The following is a 13,674-nucleotide window of genomic DNA, read 5'->3' as shown; positions in this document are numbered from 1 at the left end:
TGGATCCTGTAAAAGATGCCTCTTTTTGTCCCTTTTTCGAAAATGACGCATTTTGTTAGATGATTAATAGTATTAAAAAGAACCTTGGGACTGTGCTTGTTAAACTACATTGTAGGGGAAAAAATAAATATAAATAGTGATTGCGTTTTTACTCTGGCCCACTGTAGGAGGTCATCGCCCTTCTTCATTGATAAAGCACCCAAGGCTATGGTTTTCTCCTTGTATGCTCAACTTGCCTTTTTCTTTGTAAATGTTATTACAATATTCACACAAGCAAATAGTCCCTTGTACCAAAGGAACTCAAGCTTTTTAAGGCTTACAGGCATAGAACTCAGGAGTACGCCATGATTTAGAAATGCTTACTAAGGTTAAACCGTGGAGCTAAATCTTTATTCTGATCATGTTCTAGCACTTGAAACGAGTCCTAAACTTTATAAATGTGTTTTCTGGGGCATTTTATGATTTTATTTGACAGTCCTAGCGAAGACAGGAGACCTGATTTATGAAGCATGAGTAAAATAATAATTTACAATAATTAAAGACATAAGATTGGACTCGTAAATCGCTATATGGGGGACATTTTAGAGCCATTCACTTTTTAAACTGCTCCTTTTCTCAAAATTATTTTTTAAAAAAAGGAGACGTTAAATTTCAGCGAATGTCCTCTAGCGAGAGAAGATTAGCTTTGTTCTCTCTGACAATAATGAATATGCATGTCTGAAATACCCAGGATTGTAGTTAATTGATGTATCCTGGAGTCTATGCACCTAGTCAGACACCGCAAGACTGTACAGAATTAATTATGCACATTTCCACAGGTGTTATTCCCATAAAGAGGCACTGAAGACAAAAAGTAGTCCACAAAGTTAACCATAAACAACCACTTAATTTCATTTGCCGTTTCAATAACCACACAGGAATGCAGCCAAAGCTAGTCAGGGGATGATGTGTACAGGTAAATATTCAACATAAGAGGTTATAAATACTCTTTTTTTATTTTCCATCCAATCTTGTGTAATAGAAATTCTATTTGTATGGAAAGTAGTTTCCCTTCATGATGCCAAGCTTTCCATATAACCTGAAACTTCACCATATAATACCTCAAGTCATCACCAGGGGGCAGACTGGCACTCTCAAACAAGAAAAAGGGGGGGGGGGGGGGTTTCAGGTTCAGAGCTTGCAGATCTGAATAGCAGACCCTCTTAAATTGTGTAACTTTTTCTTTTAAGTAGATCCATTTGTCATGTTGTGGTTTTTGGTTTTGTATAGCACTGAAATAGCTCTTCTACTAGGAAGTGACCACTTATTTCCAGTTCGACCAAGTTAAAAGCAGGAGCTATGTTTTGAGTGATGAATGACTAAAGAGCTCTTGGTGCCTCTTCCTTTCTTTTCCCTCCTTCAAGAAGTGATGCGTCTCCTACAGAGCCTCTTATCTGCCTGCTATTGTCTTCTCACCCTCTTTTTGTGTGTGTGCGTGTGATTGTAATTTGTACTCCCCGTCTGCCACTGCAGGCAAATTGGTAGCGATTGCCATCATCGATGAGAAGGACCCCACTGAGGAGAGTAGCAGGTACAAAGAACGCTGAAATTAAAAAAAGCATGGCTCTGTGTTGATTACTCCAATAGACTCCCACACTTACCACAATACTTGTCCTTCAAGTGCGTGGCTTTTACATAAAGATAAGACTTGCCGCCATTGTTTGGATCTTCCCACAAATTGCAGGCACCGGCTAAAAAAAGGTTCAGACTGCGACTCCTGTGGTATTTCACAGTCTTCTCATTTTCTTTCAGATTAAAGAGCTTGATACAGAGGGTGGCAAAGGAGTACAGGGAACATTTTAACAGGTAAGGCATGGTCAAAATGCATTTCCAATTAATACATTTATTCTGGGATAACGCATTCACTGGGGAATGCTGCCTGTCTGCTCGCAAGTTTTCTGCCTTCGTCGGGGCACGTCTGTTTTTGTTGAGGTTCAGTTGAAAGGTAATTATGCAAAATGTCAGCTTCCAAATATGGGTGTTCTTTTCAGCTGTCAGTCACAAACTCAGCCCGGCTTGTAATAATGTCTCATTTTCTGTTTCCTCCTGCTCCGACTGTGCAACAGCTACAGGAAAATTAGATGTTTATGTTGCGTACCGACTTGTTCGACCTGTTCTTTAACTGTAGAGGAGCTGATCTGACAAGCAGCCATCTACAAATGTAGGAAATTCACTGAAAGGACATCAAATGTTATTGCGCAGGCGATGACTGTGGCTATGACCCTGTGCTTTCTGCCCCATACTTGTGGACACAATATCTCAAGAACGTCTTGAGGGAATCCTTTCTAATTTGACACAAACATTCATTGGATTGAAGAATGAACACATTCGATTTTAGAAGTCAAATGTCAAGGTCGCTGGCCTTCTACTCATAAACCTTTTTTTGCCCTTTGAATGCCGAAGAATGCCTTGAAATAATCCTTTTGAATTCGGCACAAATGTTCACTTGGACTCATGGATTAGCGGCTCAATTTTGAGTGGCCAGAGACGAAGGCAACAGTGGCTTTAAAAAGCATATTTTTGTTCTGTTGAATATTTAATGTCTTTTAAGTCAACATACACGTGTCATATGAGCCTGAGGAAAACAGAGGCATACAACTGGTGGGTGGTAATTCTTGTTTCAACTCTAACAATCTGTACATGTAGTGTCATCCTCTCCGCTCTTAGACCCGTGGTTTGGATGAAGAACAAATCTCCTTTAACAAGGAAAAAAAAATACAGACAAAGGAGTGGTCTCTTTTCCAGGATGGACAGAAATAGAATAGATGTGTGTAGTATATGTAGTAAATGATCAGACTGGAATAAGTGTGTGCTGTATGAAGTTTGTATGCATTGAAGTATGTAGGTTATCCTCCAGCTGGAGAATCCAGGTTAAAGCTGAAGTGCTTTGAATTCAAATCACGTCTCTGGTGATGGTTCTGTAGTCCCTGTAGATCCTTATCTCTGATTACCCTCAGGTAGGCTGTCGGATGACAAGCGGCTTTCCCTGATAATGATTAATACGCACATGTATCGCGGTGTCGTGGTTGTGTTGGGCTTAAATCCCTCCGTGTGCCCCGTCATTGACCATGTTGCTTCATCTGATGGATTTCTGTATCTCAAACCGCCATGATCAAAGTGCTTCTTCCTCTCCAGGCATTCCCATTACCACTGATTGAATCACACAGATCCCTATCATCAATTAGACAACTGTCAGTCACACCTCCCCCTGCATGATTTATACAAATATTTTTTTAAAGACTTTTGAATGTGAGACACCCTGCTGAGATCAGAGCTGCCTGTGGTGTTCAGACACACCTAAATTGGTATTTTAAATTACAAGTCGCAGCAGACTCATCTGTTGCCCCCGGTGGTGGGTGGAGGCAACACAGTCAACAGAGAAGAGGCGGTGACTGACATTTGAATGAGCTGTCGTCATTCGATGCAGTGATAAATGTGGCTATATTCATGCTCACCCACCATTTGTAGCATTTAAGAGGGAATAAGTGTGCGTGGAGGCGGAGGGGTGCACATGTCTGCAAACCGGACTTGTGGGAAAGTCAGCTTTTTGTCAGTTGGTGGGTGTGAACAGTGTTGAAATTCAGCACAAGTCATTACTGTCTTGGCTTTTATGCACAGATGCACAGAGGGTTGGTTGCAACAAGACTAGGCATGAATCTTTATCATGGAGGGAGCCAGTCACAAATTGAAAAACTTATACCCACCAAGTTTCTGTCCATAAATAATTCTGCACTAAAGGTAAAGAGACCTGGAACAGCATTAACATGTAACACCTGAATTCTGCTCCAATCAACAGTTTTCTTGTGGAGCAGGTGAAAATGTGTAACCTGAAAGATGTCGCTCATGTTGATTAACCCACAGAGAATTGTCACCAATTCTAGTCTGCACTTCCCCTCTTCTTTACAGAGATTTAACTTGAGTGCATTCTCATCTGATAAAGTGTTATATATGAGAAACTATCTGGAGAACATAGTGGAGAAGCCAATGGGAGATAAATTAGACCTCAATTATAGACTTAACTTTTGAATTTGGAAGTAATCCACGTATCTGTGAATGAAGCAAGTCTGCTTTCTTGACAATGTCGCACAAACACTTGAAACTATCGTTAACAAATTGAAATGACAGGTCAGTTCCATATCCGTGTAATATTACATCGGGAGGGAGGAAGCCAAGAGGAAGTGACCTCATATAAAGTATGAGGATATAGACATTGAGACGCTTTGGTGGCTTCTTTAAATTTAAGGCTTGTAGTCACAGCGCGTTTCCTTATTCCTCAGAGGAGGAAAAAGGTTTGTACGGCATTGCACATCCCCGTTTCCTTCTTATTTGTGGCCGATTCCAGTTCCAATAAAGTGTCTAAAAGTTCTAGAAGTGATGTTATCTGTCAAAGTTGTTGTCCTGCATGCTGCGTAAAGCCAGTGCAGAACTACTGTGCAGAAATGCCAAACCATAAATCTCTCACTAACACGTTTTTGCTAAAAATAAGGTCGATAGGGTCAATAAACCAAAAATAAATGTTAGGCAAGAAGACCCGGGTTCGCAACCCGGATCAGAAAAAAGGGCCTTTCTGCATGGAGTTTGCATGTTCTCCCCGTGTGTGCAAGGGTTTCTCTGGCTTCTCCGGTTTCCCACCACAGTTCAAAAACATGCAATATGGGGATTAGGTAAATTGGACACTCTAAATTGACCGTAGGTGCGAGTGTGAGAGTCTCTATGTGGCTCTGGTGGCGACCTGTCCAGGGTGAACTCCGCCTGTCGCCCTATGTCAGCTGAGATTGGCACAGCACCCCCGTGACCCTCATGTGGAGGATAAAGCAGTAGAAGATGGATTTGTTTGCTTTCACTTTGCTCCGTGCCATCTTTCAGTTATTGAACAGCAAGAAACATATGTGGACATAAATTGTATTGACAACCTTTTCTCTCTGCCTCAATTTCACATCCCCAGGCCAACAGTTAAGCCATGTCAAACTAATTTTGATCCATAAGTCAATGTTCTGTAGCCCTCAGTAACAAGTAGAGGTGAACCAGTATGGGTTTTTTCCGCAGGCGGTGCTGATCTATAGAAAGGAGAATTCAAATTGCTTAGCTTAGATAAACATTTATTAAACACTTATTGTTTGTCTCTCTTAAAGTGCTTGAAGTTTGTGCAAGAAAGAAGTTAAGTTGATATTTAGGTAAATGTCTCCCATCGCCCATGTGCCCTTGTCAAGTGTACAGCGGTGTTGTGGACACTGTACGCTGGCTCTCATTGTCAAGCTGTTCACATGAGTGAGTAACGTTAAGCAAGAGTGAACAAATGGCGGGATGCCTGGGAAATGCAAATTCCAAGATCTCTGTCTCACCAAAGAAAATTACAAAGACTTGACTTGCCCAAGATCCCAAGGACAATCACTTGTCCAGATGCAGAGTGTGCTGCAAATCAATACAAGCCGACGCCACGGGTGAAGCGGCTCTTACAAGTTGCCCTCCCATCTTAAGCCGTGTCAGCACATTCTGACAAGATGGTGCCCTCTGTAAAGTGAGGCCCTTGCCTAAAGAATATATAAAAAGGCTTATTCTGAGGCTACAGAAGCCAGGGCTTCTATTATCTACAAACATACTCATGGGTATTACATACGATATCTGCCAATAAACCATCCTCAGTCTTACACATAGGCCCTTCAAATAATAACCAGCCACTCTATTAATAATTGGCCAGTGTCAATTGTTAAAGATGTGGCAAAAATCTGTCATTTTAATCGGTCAGGCTATAAATCACATACATTTACTGAGAAGCCGACTCCGTAATGACATTTATTCCCAGTCTTGCCCACTATTGTCTATTTCTGGTCGATCGCCCACTCAAAGCACTACACAATTTATGCCGTTAATTCACAGACACATTTACACTCTAATGCTTTGAGAGCAGTAAGAGGTCCATTGTCTTGTTCAAGGACGCTTTGACGCGGACTCTGAAGGAGCCGGGGCTTGAACCGGCGACCCTTCAATTCCAAGATGACCGCACCACTTCCTGAGTGACACCGCTTTAATGGCGGTTATTACCACTAACACGGAGTGATTTTATATTGCATCCACTGGATTTATGATATAGTTCACACTCTTCATAACCATGTCATTGAAATGAGCACAGGCAGTTCTCTTTAGCACCCAGGGGACAAACCTACTGTGTGTGGCTGTGATTTAATATGAATATAATATATACTGTGTATAGGACGCCCTGTAATCAGTCATTCAGTAGAAGTCACTGACTTTCCCAGACCCTGCTTCCCCTTCCTAGAAGTCTCTGCTCTGACACAGTGCAGTACAATGAGAAACAAATTCAATTCCCCCTGCTGCCTTATCGTTTAGATAAATCACCTGAGTCTTTTCTGCGGTGGAAAAGATGAGGAGAAAGAGAAGATGCCATATGACGGAGCTTTGAGGGATAGACAAAAGTGATCCCAGGCTTTTCACGTGGAGAACACACAATTCCTTTCAGTGTGGTTTCACATTTGTTTCCCATTGTGCCGAGTTATTCTGTGTCCCAGTTTGTTCTAGGTTATGCAGTCCGTGGAGTGTAGCAACAAAAAAACTGCTCATTTCACTCTATTGTGTGTATGTGTTGATTCCGAAGCACCGTTTCGCTTTCTAACACCACTGATTTGTTTCGCACCTCCAGAGACTTCCAGTTTGGCCACATGGACGGGAATGACTACATTAACAGCCTCATTATGGGGTAAGTGTCTCATATCCAGCCTCCTTCTCTCCTCTCATGTCACCCTCCCTGTTCTCTACCTCATGTTACCTTCTGTCAGCTACTTATCCAGAGCCGCTCTGACTTGTAATGCCAGCCTCTGCCATTAAAGATGCTCTCCTCTTGAGAAGTCAATTACCCAGGTGGACTGTCATTTCTCTTTTAGTGCTCTTGGCAATTTTAACCCCCGCAATCCTGCACACATGAGCGGGGAGTGCTCACAAATGTGTCGTGTGCACTCTCTTGCAAAGCTGCTCTTGTGAGGGTAGGATAGAGAGGAATATATGGGGAATTTACAAATAAGGCTAAGCATGGATTAAATCTATAGTGTGAGGCTGTATGTTTAATAGTTTCCCAAAGAGCTACACTAATGATTCAGCAAGACCTTGGTGCAGTAGCTTTTTCTGTCAGACTGAGGCCGACTGTTGAGGTGTCTTGCTCTGAAAGGCCCCGCTTCTGACATCCCACACTTTTAATTAGACAGAACCCTCGCTAGTGTTAGAGGCCAGGAGTCTGCAGCACTTGGCATGTATGTTTTGTGTCTACCAATGCGCAGCATCTAATTGCGTGTGTCTTTGTGTTACAGTGTTGTGTTTATCTCTGTGTGACAATCTGTTAGCATAATGGACCGCTGCAAGATGTTATTTTAATTTGAGCATGTTATTGTTTGCATGAGGGAGATTATAGCGTACATGGTCCCCTAACTTCTTTTGTAATTAAAAGGAAGTGTGTCAGTGAGTACAGTCAAAGTCGCATTGGAGACGCGGCCAGGCGGTGTTTATATTTAGGGTTGAAAGGGATGATTAGCTTTACTAATTTTGTATGAGAACATGCAGTATGTGTCTCATCGGGTTTTTTACGCGACTGACTCTGGCCGCTGTAGTACAGGATTAATTGCCCTCCTTTGAGGAATGAAATCCTGGCCTGTCAGTGTCCACTAATCCGCTCCCTTAGGAGGACCGTGGAAATAAATCTGATGGCTTGTTATCCCTCTTTCTGTCATCACAGCGATTACTGTGTTCTGGCAGCAGTCTGTCTGGCGTTAGGCTGCCCCTGCTTTTACCAGACGCACACTGACACACTTAAAACTACATATGGACAGTGAGAAAAACAACATCAGCCCCGCTCTTAAGTCCAAGGCCGCCTGTACCTCCGTTCAAACTTGGTATTACAGCTCGCCCCTCATAAAGAATGAGTTGTGGGTTATGAGAAGCTAAAAGTGATGTCAGGTGACCAGAGAATCTGGGTGTGAAGGAAAGAAGGTCGATGTCGAGAAACATCCCAGTGTTTTATTACCAACACCAAGGAGGTTATGTTTTCATCAGCTTGGGTTTAGTCTAATGTATGTAAGGCCTTTTTAACTGCTTATTCAATTAAAAGGAATGGTGTTATATAGTAATAGTGACAGTTATGCGATTCACAGACAGACAGACAGACAGACAGACATTCCCTTATGCATTATACATAGCTTTTTCAGAATATGTAACCCTCATAAACTTTAATGTCTGTATTGATGAATACCTTCTAATTTGCTGATAGGTCAATGATAGACCATAAAGTGAATATCGGTCAATAAATCTGTGAGTCTCTACCAGAAATGTCATTATTGTAATGCAAACTTGTAGACTTTTAAGCCAAGCGACTTTTAATAATTTGTTTTGGAGATGACATCCAGTTTGATAATTCTGTTTGTCTCATAAACAAACAAACAAAACTCATGTGATTGTCCCCATTCTTTCAAAACACGTTTTTTTTTTTTTTATGATGGTCACACTGTGATCTTCATGATCACTCTTTAAAGTATTTTTTTTCTAATTAAGCCCTTTTGCAATAATTAAAGTTCAGGAAATGCTTCAGGTAACAGAGCGAACATGAAAACGTGCAGAAAAAAGAACTAATGAACCGCTGACAACTGAGTCCCACTAATGAGTAAAAAGTAACCCAAAGAAAAATCTAAATAAGGAAACTACAGAGTGTTTGCACTTCAAACACGTGGTTGTTTTGATAGTCAATTTTTTTTACTGGGATTTTGACAGCATAGTCTTCTTGTTTTTAGAGTTGTTTTTTTTATTTGTTAGGGAGAGTTAGATTCCAAACAGATTATACCATTATTACCAATAAACAATAAATTATGTCTTAGTGCAGCTGTTTTCCCCATAGAATCTCGCATAAACACCTCAAATGGTTTTCTTCTGACACTAAAAGAGCGACAACAATCGCCTGATCTGATTTCCTCATCTGTACAAACGAGTGTTAAATTCAGCAGTCCCATTCAGCAGTCACATCAAAATCATGGAATCTGTCATGGAAATGTTTTCAACACGCACAAACAACCAGATCCGACATGGAAATGGCATTTTATTATAGAGCCGGTGAGAATTTAGTAAACAAGGTGAAATCTATGTTGATTGCGATCATGTGACGGGGCACTGAAGTGGTTTTGCCTCTTAGATGCATCAAGTAACATCAAAACAACATTTTATTAAAGCAAAAAAACACAAACATCTACATGGCAGCTGCATCGTACAGTGGAATGGTTATTAGAACATGTGTGTCTTTTGCTCTGATCCTTCATTATGGGCAGAGAAACCCTCGGCGTTCTCCACTCACAGAGGTGAATAGGCTAATCCATATTTCCTTGAAATGGAGGCCATCTGTTTGGAGTAAGATGAATGTGTAATGCTGAATATATATATACACATATATATATACATACGTGTGTGTGTATATATATATATATATATATATATATATACTGTATATACATACACATACATACATACATGTGTGTGTCTGTGTTACCTCTTTAGGACTTTTTCTGGCACAAACACTGACCTTGTCAGGACCTCTGGTGCACATAGAGACCAAAATCTGGTCCAAATGAGGCAGAACCTTATTTCTGACGAACTGGTGAAGTTTAGGGATACAATTTTAAGTGTGGTTAGGTTAGGTTAAGGTTATGAATGGAGTGTTCTAAAAAGGACAGCTGTGTTTGTGTGTGTGTGTGTGTGTGTGTATGTGTGTGTCCACTGTAATTGCACATCTCAGGAGGACAGAGTAGTCAGGTGTTGCTCCCCTGGTCTCAGCTGGGTGGCGGGTTGGGACGGTGATGGATGCGTGTGTGTAATTTGTTGCCGGGTTGAGTAACACAGTGGGGATGTGAGGTTGCAGCACCGTGATGGACGGTTTGTGTGTTTGCGTGTGTGTATCAAAGCAACATGGGATACTTAATCTAAGCCACGCTTTGGCACTGGATGAGACCTGCGAAAGAGGGATTGCCTGTTTATATGACCTTGTTTGTTATCTCACCGAGGTTTTGCAATTCCTCGGCTGACTTGTCGGAATTAGTGCGCCCGCGCTGCTGAGTGTACAGCATGGAAGTCTCTGTTTATGTAATTTCCTCTTCAAATGAAGCAAGATCACTGGCTCACAGGGCGTCTTTGTGTATATTGTCTGTGTCTCAGAATGGATGCTGAGTTACTTTCCCCTGCTCTCATCAGCTCTATTTTGTTAAGGTCTCCTTCACTGTGACTGGCTCAGGCTTATAAAGCCCCTGAATTACACACTGTTTGTATGTAGAATTGAAGAAATGCCACCCCTGAAATAGGCTAGGCTACATTGCCTCTTTCCTTTTAGGAGAAAGAAGGAGAAAAAACCACCCATGGGAAATGTTTGGTTGCTCCGAGCACAAATGGTTTGTTTATCTCACTGTTGTATTCGCAGTGTAACAATTTGTTCTTTAAAGAACTCTTTGTTAGCATCTAATGATGCACTTTGATTATGTGCAAGGTGCTGAGGTTAAGAAGATTAAGTTTCCCTGTGTTTTTTTTTTTTTTTCTCTTCCTCAGAGAGGTGACCGTGCCCTCCGTTATCATCCTCAACACATCCAACGAACAGTACTTCCTGCCCAGTGAGCCGACTGAGAGCATGGAGCAGCTGGTCCAGTTCATCAACAGCGTTTTGAACGGTTCTGCACAGGTCCAAATCTCCTCCTCCTCCTCCTCTTCCCTCTCTGCTGCTTTCTGTCTAGACATTCATGCTCAGTGTAGCTTCATCCCCTGGCGTGGAACCATTGTAATCACACCAGTGGTCTTCATTAATCAAGCATGTTGCCTCACATTTTAAGTCCTTTGTGGAAAATAGGTTTTCACCACATGAGGTATTATTGTGCAATTTCCCGTTTTACATGTTTGGATTTTCGATTGCTGCCCCTCCTGAACAGATTATCCTCATAATTCTGTCATCTGAGTCAAACACTGAGATTACTACATGTCTCGGTATTATAGTGTGTACACTAATCTGGGCAAAGAAATGCCATCGCTCTTCATGCGCTACAGTCACCAGATGTATGAAACCATAAGCCTAAACAGCCAGAAGTCCTGTCCTTTTTTTTTTTTTTTCCTGGAAAGGTCTGGGCTATTTTTGCTTGGCTAAACAAACCACCTCCCACCGAATAAACAGCAACAGAAACCTCCATGTTTCTGCAGCCACAGTTTCTGGACAGTTTCACCCTACCTCACGTCACGCTGGCTGTGTCTAGCGGGGAGGTCCCTAAAGGCTGGTCTGCGCGTAGAATGAAATGTAATACAGGCATTTAATGAAACCTCCAATAATGCCGATGGTGCAGAAACATAATAATAAGCTGTTTTCAGACATGAATATCTGTAAAATGTCCAAAGAAACGGGAGATTGTCTGGCTCAGACATGTTCACGTTGCAGGTGAGGGGGTAGAGATTTTCCTGCAGTGTTCTTCCAAGCGCCTGCAATTTGGGAAACAAATCCAATTTCGAATTTTGATAGCGATATTGCAGTTGCAGTACTCCCTCTCTAGGGATCACCACAGCGGACCACCTGCTTTTCCAGCGATCCGCATATGATTTGGAAGCCAATTTCCCTTCCCGCTTGGCCATGGGCTGCCCATGCAGTTGCTATTTGATTTTCATTATATATTTTTTGGAGCCAAGGTTCAGTTCAGTTTTCACTGCGTCATAGATTGAATTCATTCATTATTAATAATGTAATTGGGCGTTGCTACAGGTCACAGTCAAAACATCAACTACTCTACATTCTATTGCATGTATGACGTGATACATTTGGAGTTGCACTTTTAAATTTACACAGAAGATAGAACAGTAAAAAAAAAAGAAAAAAAAGATGAGATTTAAATTTTGTGATTTTGATTTGAAACAGTCAAACTACTCCTTACCCAGAGCTAATCATAGACCTAATCTTTATCGTAGTAAACGTAAATCAACTACCTCTGTCGGTCTCAGCCATGCCATCTCCCTTTTTGTGTGGCGAAACTGACGTGAAATTTGCATCTACTCCCGTCCCACATTGACTTGAAATGCCCTCATGCAAAAAAAAGTCAAGTTGAGTTTGGTGTGAATGCACTCTCGACATTCTCTGGAAATTTGAATTGGGATCTGGCAGGAAAATGTCTGGAACAACGTTTGCAGGAATTTGCAGTCTTGCATACAGTCTCTTCGTATTCTTTGAGGATAACGTCTAGACTCCAGTATGTGTCTGAAAGCGGCTATAATGCGTACTACTTGGGAATGCAGGGGCCCTATTTTTCCCACCACATGCAGCTAAAAAAAAGTAGAATTCGAGTCTTTTCATAAGTGGCAGGAACACTGAGTTATACAGACGACACGTTTAGCCATGCATGAAGCATGAACCAGCCAGAGGAGGACAGAGCTGACAGGCTGTGGCATCGCTCAAGCGATTTTTTTTTTTTTTTTTATAAAAAAAAGGCATAGCTAATTTTGATATAGTCTATACTTAAGTCCCCTGGCTTTCCCTCTTTTACAGTTAAGACAGATCTTATGAAACTTGTGTAAAAAAAAAAAAAAAGTTTCCTTCAAAAACTTGCGCAGCCACTTATGCAGTCCACGCACAGCGTCGGTCTGTGCAACAGCTGCTTCCATGGAAATCATCTCATGCCCACCTTCAGCTCCTTCACAGAAGTCCTGCTTGGTCGGCGCTCGCTAATTGGCCGTCCTGATGAATTAACATCAGGACACATCAGTCATCCACTGTCCAGGTGCCTTTGCCAGAAAATGAGCTCAGACGGAGCGGAGCCACTGGACAGTAAACAAACCGGAGACTTTAGTGCAGGGAGGCGGTTAATTACACAATATTTTAAATATCTAGGATTTACCGAGCGCACCAGCCTGTGTAACTGAGAATGAAACTAATCAGTGTACAATTTTATTGACGTATCGGTTCGTCAGTTGATTTGTTATTTTGGGACAGTTCCCAAAGTAATTGCATCAAATTCAGACCCGGGGAATGCTACTTACAGAATGTGTTACATAGGTGGTGAATATAAATTAAGATGGACCAGAAATAGCAGCTCCTCTGTCTCCCTGCAGGCTCATGGAGGTGATGGCTTCATTCAGAGGATCAAACGTGTGGTCTTTGATGGCAAATCCACCATTATGGTAAGTTACTGACAAATTCATTCATACACATGTAGAAACTCGTGTTTCTAATGATCAGATTTGATCATTACCAGTATAGTGTATTTTAATATATTAAAAAGTACAGTAAGTGCTTACATCAGGTTGAAATGTGAACCATTTAACATAAAGTAATCACAAAGTAGTTAAAAATTACAATTTTTTTTTTTCTTTCATTTGAGATCCAGTCTATGCGTCTGATACACATGAATGAATTCATTTTCAGTAAGTAGATGTGGCTCAACTGAACTTGCATTCATAGATCCTTTTTGGCTGCTTGAGAGTAGCAGCAGAACACGCTGTTAACACAACATCCACAAAGCTGAGGCGGTGAACCTTGTGGAGTTGTACATCGCCACGGGCCAGTTCCTTGAAGTTGTTTCACGTCTCATCCAAGAGGCCTCTTCAAGAGATCTCGTCTGATCTGGAGAGGCCTCA

The 13,674-nt window shown here is 41.6% G+C and overlaps 1 protein-coding gene across 1 annotated transcript in view; it reads left to right on the top strand.

Moving 5' to 3' along the window:
• Window positions 1–13,674, top strand: part of LOC131458727 (protein disulfide-isomerase TMX3-like) — a 38,975-nt gene that overhangs the window by 17,034 nt on the left and 8,267 nt on the right. The window contains exons 11-15 of the mRNA XM_058627950.1: window positions 1,513–1,570; window positions 1,792–1,845; window positions 6,698–6,754; window positions 10,621–10,750; window positions 13,150–13,218. Of these exons, the coding sequence (XP_058483933.1) occupies window positions 1,513–1,570; window positions 1,792–1,845; window positions 6,698–6,754; window positions 10,621–10,750; window positions 13,150–13,218 (368 nt within the window). The remainder of the gene's footprint in view (window positions 1–1,512; window positions 1,571–1,791; window positions 1,846–6,697; window positions 6,755–10,620; window positions 10,751–13,149; window positions 13,219–13,674) is intronic.

Source organism: Solea solea, chromosome 1 (assembly GCF_958295425.1).
Source record: "Solea solea chromosome 1, fSolSol10.1, whole genome shotgun sequence".
NCBI classification, from domain to species: domain Eukaryota; kingdom Metazoa; phylum Chordata; class Actinopteri; order Pleuronectiformes; family Soleidae; genus Solea; species Solea solea.
The sequence above is the reverse complement of the archived record's forward strand: the minus strand, read 5'-3'. Positions and strand labels throughout refer to the sequence as shown.